The following is a 22,460-nucleotide window of genomic DNA, read 5'->3' as shown; positions in this document are numbered from 1 at the left end:
TGAATGTCTTTGTTTTTCTATCACTTCCAACTTTTTTTCATGGCTATCAGATCAGATGAACTGGAACCCCAGATCGAAGTGTGAGAGGGAAGAAACGAAACAAAACAAAAAAACAAAACAAAAAAAAGCCAAGCCAGCATTTGTATTAAGAAACATTTTTATTAACAAAACAGTAAATTCCACTTGCTTAGCATTTCCGATAATGAATAAATTGGCCTTGCAACAAATAAAAAAATCGTAAATATCTATCACAGAAAGCACTATAAGGTTAGGGGCATTGGGCCTCTCTTCAATGTCTTAGGGTTGAAAGTTTCACACATTATTTAGTGTTTTGTTAAAAAAGGCAACACAATACAGTCATAGAAATGAAGCCATCTCAGTCAAACAAATTAGATTATTATAGAGTAGGGATCCAATTTTATGTTAGGTAGTTGTTTTATGTCTATTTGCTTGTTGTTGCTGCTGTTTTTAAACACAAAGGAATATTAAATCCATTTGCTGGCACTTCTGATATATCCGTATTTGTTTTTTGCTAAATTACAAAATTAAAGAGGAAATAGGAGAACCTTCAGAAACAGTATTAAAATTGTGTTTGTTTCTTATGGTAGTAACAGAACTTTTTTTCCTTGATGTGTGGATTTATTTAAAGATTAATCTACCAAACTGCCTGGAAGTTGACCTAACCATGCTATTTCATGAATGCAATCAATACCAAGCAGAAAAGACCATTCCATCTCACCCAAACCGTATTCTGCTTTGTCCCATCTCCTACCATCAGTTTATTCTTGTTTTTCCACATTTCTTCAGGCAATGAAATCTTTCAATACTGACCACCACCTGGCTTTCAACTTCTCTCCTGCCTCCAGCTCAAGTCTCTTGCTCCCAGCAATGACCATCAGTATAACTTACCCTGCCTTTCCCTGAGTACAGCTGTCTTGCAAAGGTGGGAGGAATTAAATGCCGTAGGTGAACAACCATCTATGCAATGAGTTTTGAATAAATTTTGTGAAGCTGTTCTCATTTCTCTGAAAAAAAAAATAAAAAATCATTTCATAAATACAACATAACACACCTTGTTGAGGTTGCCAACCTTCAAAAGAGGCATTTTTGTGTCAGCTACATGTATTTTTAAGGTGCTCTGACTCCCAGACAGATAGCTGTACCAGTTTTGTGCCTGCTGTTTAAAGCTGATTTTATATTCCTCCTTACTGCCTGTAAAGTGTGAACATCTATATTCCGTCTCAGGAGGCCTTCTAATGATTTGGCTGGATTTCCATCAAACTACCCTCTTTCTGTCTAATGTATTCCCTTTGAACTTCCATGTAAATAAAATGTTACGCTATGATTTATTGCTGTGAACCTAACAAAACAATACTGTAAAAAAATAATAAATCAAAACAACCCTTTAGCATGTAAATTATAGCATTAGATTTAATACATTTAACTAAAATGCATTAATGCTTTATATATGCGAGAAAAGCTATTATTTTAAAACATGATGAACTTATATTTATCTGGTTATGACGCCTTGCAATACTGCACAATCAACTTAGCTAAATAATATTTTTTATGTGTCAAAATGCCCACCATTGAAAAACACTATCGTGCACCTCAAGATTATTTCTTTTAGAGAAAGGGGTAAATTCTGCAGTAGATTCAGCCTGGATAATTAAAATGGGTCTTTGTAGATCTTATACCACTCAATGCTATAGTAACTGCTGTTCATAAAACTGAATGCCAGATCAACACTATATGATACTTCCTAAGATTCTCAAGAAACTCATCATTCTCATGATTTTGTAAGAAGAGGTTCCTGTAAGGCAAACCATGCTCTTCAATAGTGAAGCTCTGACTGTAAGCCAAAGACCAGTCTCTAAATATTTAGCTAATTAATGAAAGTATATTTCTAGGAAATTTGGCTATTCTGATCAACTTCATTGATGCATAATCGGGAGCGAGAGATGGGGAAAGGAGGGAGAAGAAAAATTACAATAGATATATACTTTTGCTTTCTAGTCCACTTCTTTCATACAAACTACGAGAACTTAATTGCAACAGAATAGAGGCTGTACAGGTAAGAAAAAAATTAGCTGACTCTTATATACATTCATACACGTCCCCCTTAGTATAACCACTACACTGTAAATTAAAATGAAAAAAAGAAAAAGAAAAATCAAAGGAAAAAAAAAGTCTGTGACAATTTATAATGGCTGCAAAAAAACTGAAGTATGTCTGTTGCTCCAGATGTCATAAAACTCTCTATACCTAGCAACACTTATAACATTGAGTTTACCAAAAATGGCTGAAGAGCGGATATAGTTTGCATTTTCTATACAACAGGCTATAAAACATCACTTATCACAGTCCAGAAAGCACATATAGATGTGTTTTTATATAAACATATGTAATAACATATTAAGCGTGCATGAAAATTTCCCAATGATTGCATCTATGCCCTCTTGTTTCCTCGTCTTTCTTTCTTTTTTTATTTTTTATTTTTGTGGAAATGTGCCTTATATTCCAGATTTCTGTTTTGTTTTGTTTTTGAAAATAAGGCCTCCGTACTATTTTCCTCACAACCAGAAAGGGGCTTTTTGAAAGTATTTCTACATAAGTCTTCAGAAAAGCCAGCACTTTGTTTCAAATGCAAGTTTCCAATCACTGCTTCACTGCACCAGACGGCAAACTGTCTATGTTTGCTTGTTGAGTCACCATATATAATGACAGTCTTCTCTGACAATAAGACTAACTCACTTCTCAAGAAAGCACTAGCACTTTGGCTAAATCCAGAATCATAGGTAGCTTCTTTTTTCTGTTTTTTTTTTTTTTTTTTCCTGTTTTGTTTTGTTTTAAATTTGTTTTGTTTCATATTGTGCCTTGATGTTGTAGTAATACTCCTTGCTTTATGAATGCGTGGTGCCATCATTGTCTTTCAGAACTGTTCCAGCAACATAAAGACAGGCAGAGTAAATGAAAACACTGTGGATGTTAGGGAATTTATCAGCTCCCGTTTCTGAAAAACAAGAGCATGAAATGCTTGTTTTTAAAAACAGTCTTTCCTTTCTGATTGCATTCCCTGTCTTTTTTGTTTGTTTTTGAATGTGCTTCATAAAAAGTAAAGTAAATAAGTTTGTATTATGTCTCAGATAAAATGAAGACTATTTCTATACAAGCGTTCATTTAGATGTTGAGATCAGACATAGTACTCCTTATCCTTATTTTTCTTGTTTTTGTTGGAACTTTTAGCGCTGTTGGGCTGTTTTTCCTTGATTACAGCCCCATTGGATTGTGCTGAGTTACTGATGTAGTTTCGACTCTCGTCTACGTGATACGATCCTTCGTCTCGGTTCCTGTACTTGTACATGGCATACAGGAGAATGAGGATACACAGCGCTGCTGCCGCCACGATCCCAACTACCATGCCTGTTGTGCTGCTGGATTCACGAATCACCTCAGATGAGCCAGGATACTCCCTTCCTCCTCCTGCCCTGGTAGGATTTGCTGTAGGTAGATAATGAAATAAGGGAGTGGTTATTATTGAGTTTGCACATTGAAGAGTTAGTCATATCTACATGCTACTACCGTGCATCTTTCTCATGGCACTCACTAGGTCAGGACTGTCTGCCAATGCCCCCTACCCTACCGGTCCTGAAGCGTTCAGGTTTGCAGCCTATTCTATTCTTATGTCTGTTAGAATAATGAGGAATAATGAGGCTTTAAACAAGGAAAAGAGCAACAAGGAAAATGTAACAGTAGCCTTCAGAAGTACCATTTCTCCAAGTGTTGTTATTAAGCAAAGAATAAGGCATGCCTGAATCTAAGTGCCAGCACACTGGTCTGGGAAGAAAGGCTCTCTCCCTTTTCCTTTGCCACTTTTTGTAAAGAACAAAAAGCAACTCTTTTGTAGTTACTGTGAGAACAGTGATAGTGACAATAAAACATACAAGCAAAAAGAATGGGGGGAAGAATCAAAATTCCCCATAATAAAAAATGATTGCAGTAAATAAGCTGGCAACAAATAAAGTATTCTCAGTTATTCTTTAAATTCCTGTCAACAAGCTTCTCAATTCCTCCTTTCCTTCTATTGTTCTTTTCATAATTATACTTCTCTTTATTTTTGAATGCTCTCAACTCTACCTTTCTCTTTCATCATTCACAGCCTTCCTTGAATGTGGTTGCACTTTAGAGAACTTTTTCACTCAGTTTCTCTCTTCCTTCTTTTCTTCACTGACCAGACATTTCCAAGGCCAGAAAAGCCTCTCAAACGACACAGAGAGAGGTTTTAACCCACATCTCAGGCCAGATTCTTTTCAGTTATATGAACAGAACCGACCAACCTGTGAAGTCTTCTTGATAGGAACTATTGTGCTGTCTGACATATTTTATCCCCTTGCACAACCATGTGAATGAAAGCCAATGCCAGAAGGAATTTTTAGGTTAAATGCCCACATCACATGCAATGCATATACATCTCCCACGATACCCTTTCTTTATTTCACTTAGAATGAAGGAGGGCAGGTTCTTTGTATAGGATTTATTTGAGTGGCAGTAAGTGTCATATTTTACGGAAGATATATCTCAGACAACAACAAAGTGACCTGGGTCTGTACAGCATTTCTCTAATTATACCAGCATATCTGAAGCGCCAAGAGGCCGTGAACCCTAGCAGTGCCAGCCTTGGCTGAGCTCAGGAGCCAGAAAAGAGCAGTGAGTGAACCAAGGCTTCCCACGGAATAGAGCAAAACACTTTCATTGAACATCTAGCCTGGCTTACAGAAACCACATTTTAAATAATTACATGTTATACAGTCAGTATAGTATAAGTGTTATTTAAGAGTATGTATAAAAGCTAGGTTTACAACATATCCATACTGTCAGCTTGATCAGTCCTTGCTACAACAAGCACTTTAGAGAAGAATATTTAGAGTAGGGTCTTGTTTAAGGTGTACAAAGGCATACTATGCCCCAAGGTTACTTTTGCACAGTAGATGTGATGGAAAGATGATGATTTTAAGCATGCTACATTAAAGATAACACCACATCTACACTGGTGAGACAATTACAATGAGTTTGCACAACCAGAATTAAAAGCGTCCACTAGCTGCTTTGCTGTGCTTTCCAATGCTTTCCCATTGACTTCCTCAAGTCTGTGAGTTATAAAACAGCAAAAAAAGCCACAAACCTTGAAAAAAACAAAGCTGCCTCTCTACCTTGCTATTACTCATTAATTATTTACTGGTGATTTGTGTTGTTACTGTTAGAAAGCCGCTTCCTGGCAGCTGTCCCCTGTAAGTTCAAAGAAGGTGACATTTTATTTGGCTGAAAGAACAGAGTTGCTACAGAGAGTTTCAAGAGAAGTGCCATTTGTGTCAAATAGTATTTTAATTTTATAATCTTTTTCCTCTGCAACTTCTTAGTTGTTACAGGTTGGTACAATTGATCTATTCCACAACTGGTTGTCACAGAACCAACTTTGCTTCAAAAAGCTCAAGAACTTGTTCTCATTTCAGAGTACATGTCACCCTACTAAGAACTGGGGCCTAGCTCCAAGTTGTGAGCATATTAGATCCTATTTGTTTGTTGTGTCTATTGTAGCAAATGGAAATTATTTTACATATAAGGTGTAAAGACATTGGAGTTGGAGTAGAATGGTCAGGATGCAGTTGGACTTGATTTTTAAGATCTTTTCCAACCTAAGCAATAGAATAGACTCCTAGTATTTTCATAGTGAATGAAAATGAGACAGTCTTATGTTACTGCATGTGGGTTCAGGAAAATGAATTACTGAGAAATAATAGAAGAAACTGAGTAAACTCTGTTAATACCTGATGGACTAACAGATTCTCATTCTCCTGAACATACACGCATTTGGACAAAAAGCCATCACTAACGTTAAAACTAAATTAACATCCACTAAATGACAATAACCCATCTATAGGGAAATTATCTTTTAACACTGCATCCTGAAAAACATGTAAGGAACAACTTTCATCATTACCTAAACTCTTGCCTTTCACCTGATGGCATCCTTTTATTTTTAAGAATGTTTTCACAATTATCTCATTTAGCCCATCTGTCTGAGGACCATTCAACCAGTACAACAATTTCGTTTAAACTTAAAACATTTTCAAAGCATCTGCTGTTACATTTGTTTGGATTTTTGTAAAAGGAGCAGTTCAGCAAAGGAAATGCCTTCTTGCTATTTTTCTTCTGCTTATGTTAAAATACACCTTTAACCTAGCAGGACCTTCCAAGGCAAATGAAGTAGAAGGAAATAAGAGGAAAGTTTTAAAAAGCACATGGGTTTGTCTGTGAGCATTGCGGCTGGAAAGGCTCATGGAGCAAGTGCTATACAGCAAGTGTCCTATGTCCAGACAGGGAGGAAAAGGCCAACCTAAGCTTCCTCTGTATCTTGTGTAAAAAAGCAAATCTCCAGCCATTAACACTGCTGGAAAACAGCTGCCTCTTATTTAAGCAGGACCTTCATGTGAATTTACCTGGATATCTTCTCCCCTGCAAGAGAGGAACTATTGCAAGCATGCACAACAGATGACATAGTTGGAGAGCAAGTAACAGTTAGCAGGTTACAGAAATCTTGCTCTTTGCTTCTCAACACTATGAGAAACACATGATGCAGATTTCAGCCCAGGATCTTTGCAGCTGAACCAGGTAGTTGGCTCCTGTTTTTTGAATGATAAGCTAGCATTTTTGGAGGTGGATCAAGATTAAATATAATAAAAACCCCCAATATTTAAGTATAAAAATTATGAAAATATTCTAAAAACAATCTATCTGAAGTTGAAGATACTGAAATGAGGATCAAGAGAAAAGTGTTAGGACTGTGACCATGTGCAGACCACATCACCACAGTGAGAAAAAATAAAAAGACCCACTATTGTGCAATGATCCCATCTTACAGCATCTGCTCTGAAGCACAAATCTTCTCAACAGCATACAACAAGCACTTTTGGACTACCTCAAAGGCCAGCTTAGAACAGACTTTTAAAAGCCTCTTCTACCACTTATGAAGAAAACTTAAATACTGAAATAATAGCAACTGAACACAGTTTAGCATTGTGTAGTAATGGATTAGAAAGTTATTCTTGCCTGTACTTCTAAAGCGGTTTAAAATTTAAAGGGAAAAAGCTAGCTATTTTCAGTGCCCAGTTTTCATTAATACTGTGAAAAGAAAATTGGAATTGCAGGCTCCCATGGTGTTTGTGAATTGAAATTAGCAGACTTAAAAACAAAACAAAAAATCCAGCAAATGGACCCCAAAAGTGTTTTCTTTACATTTATACCTTCCCACAAACTGTGAATAGGAAATTACTCACAAGACAAGAATGTTTAACTACTCTGTTTGCAATGAGGCATGAAGGCAATTATTTACAGGACACATATTAATTTTCACTCTGCATGTTATCATTGTAGACCTGTTTGTGGTTGATTTTCTGCAGCATTGTTGGATTCTAGTGAACTGGTTTCTGTGCTCGCTGCAATTTCAATGTCTCATTACAAAGACTACGTCAGAAAAACAAACTTCAGTGCTTCCTTTGCTGAACAAGTGGAATAGGTGCAACTGCAAAAACAGGATGAGGATCTGCTACAAACTTGCAAGCCCACCCTGGTCTGAATACAGGGATATTTCAGCCTACTGCCTTCCTCACTGGCCTCAATTAGCTCTTGAAAGGAGGCAAAAATGGGGACCCTAGGGGCTGCCCAGCAAAGAACAAGCTGTCATGGGAGGGAAAGAGCAGGAGGTAATTCCACTGAGTTGAATCTCAGCGACCAATTTTTATCAGACTTGGAATTGTCTGTATCCAATGGCACATGTAATCCACGTGAGAGAGATACCACAAAGCAAACGTATTGCTGAACATACATGCTGCACTCCTTGGTCATTTTGACATCAGGATTCAAAGAGAATGGGAGCTGAGAGATGCACATAAAACTGATAGAGATGTGGTGGAAAGGCGTGGTGCTTGGGAGTGGAGCAACACATTTCCCACCTTGAATGTCGTCAATGCATTTCCTCTAAAAAAATCTGTCAGACGCTTGCTGAGTTTAAGAGAACAAGATAATAACTTACTTTCAAAGGTGCTTCAGATAAAATTATTGCGCTATCTGTACTACTCTTTGGTGCACAAAGTCAGATTCTTTGCTTCCTACGAATCAAAATCTTGCACGTTTTTAAGTAGGAAATATATAATGCATTAACATGCCTCTAAAGTGATGCTAACTAATTTTGCTACTCATAAAAATAGTTGAGCAGCAAAACAGCATCCACAGATAAAAACAGTAATTCCTATATTAGGAAGCAATGCATTCCCTCTTTGCACAGAATACGGCGTTTATTTCCAAGTACAGTGACCTGCCATACTGACATCAAATGATTTATAAATTCTATCACCATCTTACGACTTCAGGTTTTGTGCATAGCGTATTTTTTTTTCCTGTGGTTGAGACATGGGAAAGTGATCTCGAGCTTCTTTACACGTCAAAACAACTCTAAAGGGAGACGGGTTAGTTGGCAGTGCAGCGGCAACTGATAAGACATGCAAAGAATGTATTTTGCAAGTTGATATGATCTGCAGAGCTAGGGAGAATGTATTTCACACAGTTTAATAAGAAGGTTTTCTGAAAACACTTTTCTGCCAAACTGAATGCAATTTTAACCTAAGCGGAAAACGTGAACCAGTATATCGCTTCGTGTTTTTAGCAGTCGTCATCCCTGGGCTCTTACTGTCATGGTTTTTTTTTGGTTTTAGTTGTATTGCTCCTCTTTCAGTGTTCCTTGCCTCACAATATGGATATTTTCTCCTTCTATTCTTAAACTATCAGCCCTAACTCTTCCCACTTCCACATTCATCATTCATCTTTGCTTCTAAGTAACTTATCCTGTTTTTGGGTGTGCTCTGGGGGAGCTTTGGTAATTTGTGACTTCGCTTCAGAAATTTAGACTGGCCAGCATAGTCAATGGATAGTGTAGATTTTAAATCAAAGTACTCTTAAATGGAAAAAAATATATGTTTTTGTGAATAAGATAACATATGGAAAACCCCAAAATATTATACTTCTGATAAAATATTCCAGCTCGAGGTAAGTAATTCTAATCACGGGAAGACAGCTGGGAGAACTAACTGAAGATGTTGGCTGCTGGCAGCTCTAGCTCTCTGAAGGGTGGGATGAACACCAGTGTTACTGCAAGGAAAGGGCAGGGGCACTAGAGACATTTTTTGGCCATAGCTGTTTTAATGGCTTCATTGTACCAAGAATTTGTATTGTTAGTGACAGTGACACTTGGAAACCATAGAATTTAGTGAAAGCTTTACTGTTGAGCAAAGGATAAAGGCTTCTTTGCTTGCTGTTCTTATCATTATCATTTCGTTTAAAACAGAACAAACAAACAAAAAGCAACATAAAAACAAATCAAACCACCTAATCTAGGAAGCAGTTTTCTGCAAGGGAACACCAAAACGTCGTCATCAGGAGTGAGAAATCTGATGGCTTGTCCTGCAGAGCGAGGAGTGATTCTTGCTCGTGAAATGAGCTGGAGATGCACACACCCTCACTGATCTTTGCAATTGTGGGTGATCCCCTGAATGTTTTCCTTCACTAAGCAGTTGCTAGCTGACGAGAGAAACGTCTGTGCACACTGCATTTAATTTGCTCTAATTACTGTCATAAAGTCAGACTGACTAATAATAAACTTGATTATATGCTTGGGAAAAGAAGGGTCCAAGGTTTTGAGAAGTTCACACACAATATACAAACAGTGAGCTACAACTGCCAAACAAGGCTATGGATGCAACTCACAGCTATAACTACACTTGTTGAGCCTGAATCTTACTATTTCTCAGACCTCAGGTGTTACCCAAGGGGTTGGGAATAGAAAGCCAAATGGACTTCAGGATTGATACAAATAACACTCTTTTTTTTTCCCCTCATATTCTTTTTCTCAATAATATTAAAACATTAAAAAAAAAGGATTGCTGTGTTTACCTCTGCTTCTGTCATCATCATCTGTAAAGCAGTACTGCTGACCGGTGTCAGCACAAAGTTTGAGGGGTCTAAAAAGCTTTTCTTTTGGAATATAATTCTCATATATTTTTACTGCTTCTATTTTATTTTTTGTTCATCCCTTTTCTCTAACTTTTTTGGGCGTATTTTCACAACATGTCTTGTATGTAGATCAGAATCTACTGCTCAAGCCAGTTTACACTGAAGCTACCCAACTCACAAATCTAGACTACAGCTCTTAACCTTTGGAGAAGTGAAGGTTTTGAAATCTATGGGCCAGGACAGCATGTCAACACAGCAGAACAAGACTTACTTCAGGTCTTTGTGTAGTTAGAATGAGATAGCCTAGGGTTAGACAATTTTGGGTCCATGCATCCTCATTACAGGTTATTTTTTCCTTAAATTTTCCCTGCTTCCATTTATGAGTAATATCCTTAGAGAATAACTATTTCTCCAACTTGGCAGCATTCACTTGCCACTCTGCAGGTTGTCAGATGACGCACTAAAAATGCAGTGTTTCTGCAGAAGTTTAAATTAGGTCTAAGCAAGTAGCTGAAAATTAGCAGCAATGGTCCTACTACTATATATGCACAAGAGATAATGAAAACTCACTCTGCTCTGATTGCTAGAAAACATCAGCAAAAAGTGCCAGTTTGCCCTTATCTCTGTTGTCTGGCAGTGGGGTAAGCAGCCCTGTTTGCAGCCAGCAGTCTGTTAGCATGGTAATTAGTTGATAAGCTGCAGCTGGCATACACTAACTACCTTCTAACACTGTATTAATTGAATTTATCAGGTACCTCAAATGGTTAGCTTGAAGCATAATGGTTTGCTTGCACACCTGTAAGTCCCCGGTCCAAATGCAGAATAACTAAGCTGCAAAAGATCACGCAATAGGAAGTGCCCAGGGTCACTTAATTCAGACCCCTGACTCTAACACCTCTGACTTCTGTCATATATGCAGTGTTCCCCCTTCTTAGCAAAATTGTGTTTTCTCTGTTTGCTAGGGACGGCTGCCTCAGATTCTCACCTATCTAATCCTTCCTCCAAATAGTAAAGGTAAAGCAAATTTCCTACAGAATTTTAAGTATCTGATTTAAAATTGCACTGTTCAAACTTGGCATAGATGAACAACATCATGTTGGCTATAAGCTATTTTATCCCTTCACAAAATGCTGTTCTTCTACTAACATGTCCATTGAAAAGTGACAATAAACAGGGCAGAGAAAAGATCTTTTTCCCCACAAAGAGGCAAATTCAATGTGTTTGTGTTACAAAGTGACATGAAGTTAGGTTCAGTACTGCCAGTGTCAACAGAATAGTGCAGGAGAAATATATACACTAGGTGTAGGCAGTCAAACTGGAATGAAGAGTAGTTCATGGAACACAGTTGCCTTGCATTAATCAAGGTACCAGTTGCATAGAATCTAATTTCCGAGTGTCACGGGCATAGATTGATCTAGTTAATAGTACAGGGACAGGTAGCCAGAATTGGAGCATTAACACTTTAACTCCCAGTGCACTACATGATGGTATGATGTGGAATACGGAAAACCAAAAATCACAGAATCTTGACTAAGAAACAAGAACTACATATTTATGTCAACATTCTAAGAGTAGCCCTGATCCTAAGCGTAAGCTTAATTGAAAAAGACCAATTTTAACAATTACATGTTTAAATTTTGGATTTTTAATCAGATTTCCAAAAAAACTGAAGGAACCTGTTTGAGATTCAAGCAGCTAATTCATTGTTGCACAAGCAAAACCTCAACCTTTCCAAAATTCCTCATTTCACCCCGCTCCCCCCCACCCCCCAAAAAAGACAACCAGTTCTGGCACTGTGGTTCTACTCCAAATAAGAACGAGAATTTAGAAGATGAAAAGGAGGTTGCTTTGTAATGGAGTTCAGAAACTTTCAGCTGGAACAATCAACACAAGCCACATATGGGACAAGATCTGACTCAGTTGTGATTTGGTATTTAAAGAAAGTAAGATAACAAGCAAGCAAGGATTACTGCCACCTAATGAAGAATATAGTTTATCTTCTGAAATATGCATAAAAAAATCCATCATGTTGGTTCAAACAAGCACAAAAGCGCTTCAAACTGCCCTGAACCTCTTTACACATCAGTGCCATACACATCGAACACTGGGATGTAATTTGTTGTATAATTGAAAATCTTGACTATCAGTCTTGAACTGACATCAGGACGACTTTGTCCAAAAGAACATGGTCATGGATCCTTTTTTTTTTTTTTTTTTTTTAATTGAAAAAGCCACTACATCAACAGTCAACAAATTATTCAGTAATTTTGAGATTTGCTAGATTTCTCTTTCTTTGGAGTTTTTCTGGATTTGTCACCCTCTCCAGTTAATGCTGAAATAGCCTGTAAGACAAGTTCTATATATGGGAGTAGCAAAAATTGTAGGTCAGGCAACTACTTGTATGCTAACAACAATGTTTTCTGTGAAATTTCTAGATAAATTGAGGAAGCTCTCAAGAGTTGATGCATATCTATGTAATGAGGCAGAGAAAAAGGAAGAGAAAAAGAATACTGAATGGATTGCAAGACGATTTTTCCAGCAATGGGACAAACCTGTACTTCTCCACTGCTGTGTGTGCTGAACGTGCGTAGGCATCTCCTGCCCTCCACAAGCCTTGCCCAGCCCACAGAACTGTGATCTGCAGCTCTAAAATGCTTGCTGTTCACTTCCTCTGACTCACATTATCTCCTGCAGGGATTGTATGCTTGCCTTGACTGGCTAACATATCACTACTACACTTGAGTAAAAGGACTATATGTTTGCTTGCTAGACATTTTATTGAAGTGCCTGGATTGCTTCTCTGCATTTCATCCCAGCCCAAGTGTCCTAGCAGACAGGATCATATGATTCAGATTTTTGTGTAAATACCTTGAGAACTGAGCCACAGTATTTTACATATTTAAAAGAGTGAAAATTAACACGGCCCTCCAGTTTCATCAGATTACCAGAAACATTACCACCTGGTTTCATCTCAGCTGGGGAATCACTGAACATATAACAGTATATAACAGTAATAATCCCATTATTTACATTATGAATGGATGCCATTCATATACACATTACAGAAAGGAGAATCTTCAACTATCACAAAAGATGTGAGTAGATTTATGAATACCTTATACACAGGAAACTCCATTCATAATTTTTCTACCAATGGAAAAGTTCTTGTACAAGTTAGGACAGAACTTTGTATGATTTATAGTGACTTGATGTTGATATTTTTTACCAGTCTAAGAGCCCAGAGAGTCGCTGATATTACACTGATAGAAAACCACTATGTCCAGAAAAAAAAATCATCCCTCAGTTCCCATCCATATTTTGAATTCTGATACGTTCATGTCACTGTGAATGCAATTAATAGACCTTAGAATGCATTAACCTGTGCTGTCATTTCTAGGCATTGTACTATAACCTCTGAATTACATATATTCAGCAAGAAGTAAAAATCTGAATTGTCCATGTTTAAAAGGCATGTTTAGCTTGCAACAGCTGAATTCTGTCTTAGAGTTTGCTTTAAAAATAAACTTTAAAATTATTTTCTTTGTTCATAAATCCAATGCACTACTTGAGGTTACACAAAGAAAGCACATATGAGAGCATGGGCATGCAGATCATCCCTAAAATTACTGATAATGCATTAGAGGAATTAGAATTTTCTTAATTATTGAAAAAAAATATTTATTAGAGTGAAAGAAAACCCCTTCTTTCAGTATGTTGTTTTTAGTTACTCCTAACACAAGAAATGTATGAGAACACTCAAGACTGGCTAGAAAGCTACAATTCTATTCAACGTCCCTGTGTTTCAGTAATGTGGCTGGCAAAGGGTAGAGATCAGTGTTGATACATCACTAATTGTAATTTTTGTTTTCTTTCAGCTCCTTGCATGATGCATTCCAATCAGTTTATTAAATAAGGCATTTACACTTGTGTGTAAATTATAGGAATAATTTCACCTCACACTGCAATTTTATTTTATTGTTTTGCTGCTAATTGAATCAGGAATACAGTGAATAATTTGCAACAGGAAAAGAAGTGCAAAACTTTTATTAACAGACAGAAATCCTTCACTGTCCGTATTTCACAGCTCCGCTCATTAGAAAAAATAGGTATAAGTTCTCAGATCAAGTTTAAAGCATCACAAAGTGTTTGAGAATGTATGGTTCCTAGCCATTACTTCTATCTGCCTAATACATGTTATAACACAGAAGGGAACATATATACGGAGGAAGCAGTCCGCACACGCAAAGTCCTATACTATTCTGCTTACAGGACAAAGCCATCCCCAGAGCAGTGAATGAATGCTACTGTATACTTTATAAAATACATCTTCAGCAGTGGCTTTATCCACTTTCTCCTGGCTGCATTGATGCATTGCATACTTCTGAACACTGCCAGTGGTTTTCTGTGATGCAATAAGTAAGCCAAGGTGTCGGAAAATCAATACATGCACAAAGATCAGTCTGTAAGCATCTATCCTATTACTGGTCCTTAAATAATAATGTGGGAAATAATCTAATCCCATTTCTTTCGCAGGATCAAGAATCAAGGCTAAGACAGGTAACAAATGCACCAGTTTGCATGCAGCACTGAACTCTGCCCTGGCTATTGCCCTCTTTCCCTAGAGACTGAGTACAGGACAGGGTCTGACACTAATCAATCACTGCCTTGGGAAGTGGAATCCAAGAGCTTCTAGCCAGGCAAATATTGATTATGAGATGCTTAATTAATTTCTCTTGTTGCAACACATGAGATTTTGGTGGTAGAAAGCTGATGAATAGCTTGGTTTGTTACCAAAACGCCACTTTTTCCACTATGAAGGTTGTCTTTGCTAATGCTTTCTAGCAAATACCATACATGCTGGCAGAGTTCCTCCTCTATGTGTCCCATTTCTGATGGGGCCATCCAGAGAGATTTTTCAAGCTAAATTCTAATTTAAAACCTGGTTGACTCCTGAGTTGGAGAGGATTTAACTGTAATTTGCAGCAAAAACAAATTTTTTCGTCAAAAAAACAAAAAAAAAAAAGCAAAAAAGCAAAAACAGCAAATTTTTGTCATATGCTAAAAACTGTAAGGCTTTGACCACCATCAAGATTTCCTGCCATTAAACTCCATGACTCTACTTCATTTGACCCAGTTTGGGCCCCGCTTTTTTGAATCTTTCCATATCCGCAAAAGAGGTTAGATAAATTCTAACAAATAAAATACTACTCAACATAACTGGGACAAATAAACAGTGCAACACACATCCGCTGCAAGTCTACAGAAATCAGAACTCTGCACAAAGCTCAGGAAGGGCTGGAACAGCACTGCAGGCATGCAAAATGGCCATCTGCCCACCCACAGTTTTATAGCTTTTTAGGTAAAATTATTAAGTCATCCCAGCTCTTTTTTTTTTTTTTTTTGGACAAGTTTCCACTATTATTAATCATAACTTGCCTACAAAATGAAAAAACTTTACTATTTCCTCAGTCACAAGAAGCAGAGGAAACAGTTACGGTTACTATTCATGTTGCTATTAGTATTTAGATTAGAAAAGCAATACATGTTGCTTTGCCACACAAAACATAATGGAAGCAAAATACGTTGACTAACTTTTGCATGATAATAAATTTGTTATGACTTCATCCACTTATGGCACATTTAGCAGTCACAGTGAAATTTGCAATTATGATGTTTGTGACTTCATGTCCCAGACAAATTGTTGGGATTGCTGCTTAGCACCTCCTACTCTGGTCTACACTTTTATGTCCTATATAAAATTTGTTGCAAATAGCTTCTTTCCTTTTATTCTTTCAAAGACAGGTGCACTGCAAACAAAATTTGTGGTGGCAGACCAAGACTTAATACCACCTACAAACTGCAAGACATCTATCCAACAAAGTAAGTCCTATTTTAAACATAAGTCTAGCTAATTGGTAACATCTATCTAATGACTATTATCTATGATATATAGGTCTACAATATTCAAATGATTTATTGAGTAGTCTTCCACTTTGAGCTGAGAACTGCAGCTAGGAATAGGCTTAGTATGGGCAATCCTCATGAAAACGTGTGCTTATAGCTCTGTCAATAAAATCAAATGGGCTCTGGTCATCCTTTTAATGTATTCTTTCTAGAAAAATATTGATGTGAGATTAATGAGTATGCTGTATGCTGAATGATCATCTAAACAAGAGAAGACATCTAATTAAATTTCAAGCTACGGCCTCTCAAGTGAAAATACAATAGTATAATTGTCCTAATAATCATATAGATTCTATAACTATCTTCCTTCTAGAAGTATCTGGTAGGAAACATGAGCTTCACCAGCTTCAGTGAGGAGGTGAAGGTCTGGCTATGTAGAAACAATTGAGTTTTGTGAAAGAAATTAAGGGAAAACAGCTGAACTGAACCATGTGAAAAAATTAAATTGAGGGTCACATTATTTTGCATTTCCTATCCCCAAAAATCAAGAAAATAATATTTTGTCATTGTCAACAATATTATGTTTTTCTCATTTAAGTTTAAGCCTACTGGTAGGAGTGGACGTTTACTGCAGTATAATTCAGATGGAGCATTATTTATATGGACTGCAGTATTATTCAGTGCTTTATTGCTACAGGACTACTTATGGAGAAATCTTATTTGTAAGACTAAGTGGTTAAGACTAAATTTTCAGGGAGACAGATATGCAAGAAGTTACGACTTCACCAACCCTTTTGGTTGATGTTTCATATATGAGAAAAGGACAAGGCCATTGAAGAAGGAGGCAAATTAATAGCTTTTAAGAGTAGAGAGTGGGAGGACAAGTGACATTTTGATGTGTAGAATGACAGATAAAATGATCCAGACAATTGAGTTTATGGAGAACAAAATTCTTGTGCCAATCCATGCTTTTTTTTTTTTTTTTAAAAAAAAAAAAGCAATAGAAGTTGGGATCCAAGAAATGAAACAGTAAAACCATTCTCAAATAAACAAAGATGAGAAGTGTAGCTGAGTGACGAATGGTGGGATAGAACAGGAAAACAGTGGAAGCAGGGACGTGTGGCCCAGAGAAAATGCAGGGTTGCTGTCCAGACTTTGAGAGATACAATCAGGAAAACCAAGGCGCAGATGGAACTAAACTTGGTAAGGGATGTGAAAAATAACAAGAAGGGATTCAAGAGGCTTATTGGGAGCCAGGTAAAGGAGACTGTGTCCCTTCCTGATAAATGAGAAGGAAGAACTGGCTTCAACAGACACAGAGAAGGCTGAAGTGAGCTCTTTGCCTCAGCCTTCATTGGCAGTTGGGCTTTTCACATCTCTTGTGTTCTTGAACCTGTTGGAAGGAGCAGGGGGGAGCAAAATCCCTCCCACTTTAAGAGCAGAGCAAGTCTAAGACTGTGTCTTGAGACTGAATGTGTACACATCTATGGGCCAGATAACATGCATCTCAGGGTCCTGAGCAACTGTCTTATGTGGCTGCCAAACCACTCTCCATCACATTTGAAAGGCCGTGGCTGTCAGGTGAAGTCCCTGGAGACTGGAAAAAGGGAAGCATTTCTCCCGTTTTCAAAAAGGGGAGAAAGGAAGACCTGGGAAACTACAAGCTGGTGAGCTTCAGGTCTGTGCCTGGGAAGATCATGGAGCGAATCCTCCTGAAAGCAATATTAAGGCATATATGAGTAGGAGGTTATCTGAGACAGCCAGTACTGCTTCACCAAGAGCAGATTGTGCCTGACCGATCTGGTGGCCTTTTACGAAGGAGTGATGGCACTGGTAGACAAAAAAAGGGCAACTGATGTCTACCTGGACTTGTGTAAGGCCTTTGGCATGGATACCACATCATTATCTCTAATTTGGAGAGAAAGGGATTTGAAGGCAGGACTATTTGGTGGATAAAGACAATAGTAGGAATAAGTGTAGCCTCATCAAGTTTGCTGATGATACCAAGCTGAACAGTGCAGTTGACACAAAAGAAGGACAGGATGCCATCCAGAACCAAATAAGGCTCAACAAAGCCATGTACAAGGTGTAACACTTGACTTGTGGCAATCCCAGGTATGTATACAGACTGGGAGAAGAAGTCATTGAGAACAAATCTTTAGAGAATTTGTAGATGTCTTTAGTTTGGAAAAATACCATAAAGCTACTTTAAATTTGAAACTGATGTATTCTATTATATTCAGGTTTTTACCATCTATTACAGTAATTCAAAATGAACACTGCTTTCACTGCTAATATAATAAAATATTTGAAATACTGCACTTTCATTGGGAAAAATACTTAAGGCATTAGCAATTGCAACACCTTTTTTTCTGATTGAAGTTGTCTCTTCTTTATCACAACAGTTACAGGAGTCCCAGAATGCCTTTGTGATCCTAGCCTTTGGTAAGCTATAACCCTGCACAGATCACAACTACCAAAAATGGATTCTAGGCTTTTGCCTTTGAATACTATATGGCAAACTGTCCCTCCCAGCTGGCATACATATAATAGGTATAAAGACCGTGATTTAACTCATCCATGCTAGGTAAGAAAGGACTGTCCCTCTAAATTTCTGGGAGATGGAAGCATGCAAATATGAAATAAAAGAAAGTAGTAAAAAAGTTGACTAACCTAACCCACCTGAGCTCGGCTCACAGGGATCAATGTCCTCATCATCGCTGGGACATTCAGCTGAGGCCACCAGGATGTCATCTGTGGTCTGCAAAGAAAATAAAAGTCAAGTAGGTATATTTTAATTGGCTTATTATATTCTAAGGTCCTCATTGGTATTGCTTGAATTTATACAAGGCCCAGAGCATTCCAGATTTAATAATGGTACAGTGACACTTTCCAACTCTCTATTAGTGGGACACTGCTTTTCAATTTGCACTTGTCAGTTTTTAAAGGAACTGCGTTAGATATTCAGTGCAAGCCCTTAAACATTATAATATTTTCATGCAATAACACAAAGTACAAGGAAAAAATGTGTACATTCAGGCTACCCATCTTTCCTCTTTACCTCAAATGTCTCTGCTATGATATTATTGAAAACACAAAGAGCATTAAAAAACAAGTCAAAGTATTGAGCTGCCTGCAGCTGTTAAAACTGAAATTATATTGATTGCACTTGCTGCAGATATAGAGCCAAAAAAAAAAAAAAACCACAACGCCAACCTAAAGGAAGGAAAGAAAACTATTTCTGAGTTAAAGCCACTATTCAGTGAGAAGAAAGGCAAGGAAAGAAAACAACAGTAAATATATACAGTGTTAGAAAGTACCAGTTAAAATATCCTTTTTTCTTTAATAAGTGAAGGATTGCCCAAGTTCTGTGCTGAGCTCAGAGAAATTTGAGGAACATCTGTCCAGAATTAGCTTGGACAGTTTGTATTTAAAAAAGAAGAAAAATAAATAAAAATCAAGACAGAGGTTTTCTATCAGATGATAGAACCTGGAGCAACACATCGAAAGCAAACTGGGGACTTCCATCTACCTTACCTTACTGTGAAAGAACAAGAAAATATTAAATGAAACACAGAGGCAATCAATCTGAACCTAATAAAATGATGCACCTTCTGTTCAAGCCACCTCTGAGAATAGGCATTTAGAAATATAATAAGAACATCCACAGTCATTAGGGGAAATAATAGCAGAGAAATATAAACTGTCATGCTCATGGTCATTTCTCAAGCAATTACTAATGAGTTCAGGAAGAAGCTTTTCCTATGGGTAAAATGTTTCTTTTCTGCCCATTTCAAGCTTCCCTTCGCCTCACTGAAGGAAATACATGAGGAGAATAAGAAAACGTGACACTGAAACATACAACTAAGGATAAAGTTGGCAAAAAAACACTCTTGCTTTCCTGTATGATATGTATGGCAATTACAAGATCATTTTGGTCAATGTGAAATATCATTTTTGGATGTTTGTTTGCATCGGAGAAGGACTCAACACCTCAAAGTTTAACCTCATCAGTTTATGTCTGAATATGTAAATACAGTACTCCTGGCATTTTATGGACAAAGCTTAACCAATGTTATTTATCATATTCTTCTAACTAAAGTTCTAAAGCAAAGCACATTGCAATAATAGGCTTTTCTTTGTCACGCTTCAAGAATATTAATGAACATATGCTTTCCACACTTCCGTGAGGTAGGAAACTGATACAGGAATACATTTATTCACATGTGAGGTAGAACAAGGAAAAGCCTATTATAATCACATAAAGATAGAAGACTGAGACATAATAGAATGGAATAACGTGTTGAAGGCATTCAAAATGGCTACAGACAACAGCTATGTTATGTCACAGTTCAGTGCCTTAATCGTAAGGACCACCTTTCCTTATAGTTGGAAAGGTTTATGTAAATCTGCAAGGCTGCCGAACTAAGTTGGCAGATTTAGAATGAAAGTTATATATACATAAAAAAAAGTTTTCTAGTTGACCATTCTTCCTGCTATATAGCTATAGCAAAAGTCAGCTGCAAACATCATACTGAATTTCTAATGTCCATTTCCTTCTTCCAAAAGACAACCATTTAAACCTGAAAATCAATATCTGCTTAAAAACCAATCTCTGCCTGCATTTTTCCTAAAGTATAGAATAAAAATAAACAGCCAGGTAACCAACTAATAAAGCCTGCACATAAAAGCTTAACTCTGTACTTCAAAAAGCACTTACAGTAATAAGAAAGTATGAAAAAAAGAGCCACGCATCTCCCAAACAGTTTCAATTTTGTCAGCAAAACCAAGTGCCATATATTTTTCCTTCTGTCCATAATGCTGATGTACACTTGTATGACCTGCAGCTGGAATACTGAACGCTCCCAGTTGAGCACTAGGGAATTGTGTATGAATACCATTCAGCAGAAAGCATCATATGCATACATAACAGTGATAGCAACAAATTATTTTCTCTAAGAACTAGTCTAAATGGATTTTTGTTTAAGGGTGCTTTGGTGCACGCAGGGGATGTGTTAAGTCTGTGATTCTTGTAACTTCAGCTGATAGAGATTAAACGTTCAGGTCGAGTTACAGAAGGACCACAGTGTCTCTCGTTACTCTTTATGTAGCACACTATGGTCAGAGTTTAATCTAACTACAGCCTCTTTGTCCAGTTTCGACTGTAATCAAAATTACAAGAAAATAACTATTGAAACATCATACATTTTAAGTGACTTAACATATGAAAGATACTTTGCTCAGTTACTTATAAAGGGAGGTCAAGCCTATCTTTGTAAGATGCTACTAATTCTAGTGATATCTCGGGAAAGAATGTGCACACTTCTTCAAGAACAAAGGGATGTTCTTGTTTGATAAAAGTGCATGCACACTAAGGATAAAGAAATGAATAACTATTAAAATAAATGTGAAGATACCATGCCAAGATTTGCATCTCTGAGCAAATAAATGAAATAATCTTTGTTTCAAAGTTAATACAAGATATAAAATGGATTTTGTTGCAAACAATAAAACAAGTACCAGTATTTGAATGAGAAGAGGTAAAGTATGAAAATTGTTTTCTTTGTAAGAAATGTGTCAGGAATAATTCCAGCTTAGGTGTCAATTAACAGATGTGTCACAGCCTCCCCCTATTCTCTGCTTTCCCCTGAACACATCTTTCCCATTACTCACATATTTTTAGCATAAAGGCAAACGAGCTGTGAAAGGAAGTGAAATGGTAGTGACCAAGCTTCATATAAAAGTCATTAGACCACTTAACACAATTTTAAATGGGATTAAGAATTAACTAAAACACTAGAGAACATAAGCAACACATAAATTACAAAAACTGGGGCAGCTACCAGATCGCTCTGTGCAGAAGAGCTCTGACTGACAGGAACCCACCTGAACAGAGAGAAGGATTTAGATCTAAGGGTCTCGGGCAGCCAAGGGTTATAGATATATAATGCAATAGCACAATGTTTTACTTACTGCACATTATCTTTTTTGTACATTTTTTAATTTGGATGGGACGATTTACAATAAATTGGTTTTCCTGAGTGAACTGCAATTGTTGCTAGCACTATGGCTAATTTCCAGGACACTGCTTAGAGAATACTCATTAATGAAGGATTTAAAAGTCAGTGGAAAATCCCTTATTTACAGCGAGTGCCTAATAGGATAAGATCCAACTGGTATTGTTGTAATACAAGATTGGATTAGAATGTCTCATGGGCAAGTTGTTCAAATTCATTTAAGAACTGATAATCTAGTTGTAAGGGATTGAAAAAAAGGGATTCAAACTAGCCGATGCACAAATGGAAGGCAAAGTAGGACTTCTTTTCATTTCATCTGCCTTCTTTGTCTACTTTCAGAGCCCTCTGTGTTCATTCAGTGGTTGTGGTTGTATAATCTGAAGCGTAGGCCACTCTAATAGGTGGCTTCTTAAATAGTTGGACATCTGTTCCCATTTCAGAAAAAAGGATGGTATGAAAAGCTTACAATCAATATGC

General features: G+C 37.2%; 1 protein-coding gene across 32 annotated transcripts in view; it reads right to left on the bottom strand.

Annotated features, from left to right (window-relative positions):
* Positions 1-2,803: 2,803 nt before the first annotated feature.
* The window catches only part of NRXN1 (neurexin 1), a 633,554-nt gene continuing 613,897 nt past the window's right edge, over positions 2,804-22,460 (bottom strand). For 22 of the 32 annotated variants that reach the window (XM_048936787.1, XM_048936796.1, XM_048936793.1 and 19 more), the window contains 2 exons: positions 18,640-18,727; positions 2,804-3,501 (listed from right to left, as the gene is read on the bottom strand). In XM_048936787.1, the coding sequence (XP_048792744.1) occupies positions 3,194-3,501; positions 18,640-18,727 (396 nt within the window). In that variant the 3' untranslated portion in view covers positions 2,804-3,193. The remainder of the gene's footprint in view (positions 3,502-18,639; positions 18,728-22,460) is intronic. The other 10 variants (XM_048936790.1, XM_048936798.1, XM_048936801.1 and 7 more) reach the window with 1 other exon arrangement.

Source organism: Lagopus muta, chromosome 2 (genome assembly GCF_023343835.1).
Source record: "Lagopus muta isolate bLagMut1 chromosome 2, bLagMut1 primary, whole genome shotgun sequence".
Classification (NCBI taxonomy): domain Eukaryota; kingdom Metazoa; phylum Chordata; class Aves; order Galliformes; family Phasianidae; genus Lagopus; species Lagopus muta.
This window is presented reverse-complemented; position numbering and strand designations above follow the sequence as displayed.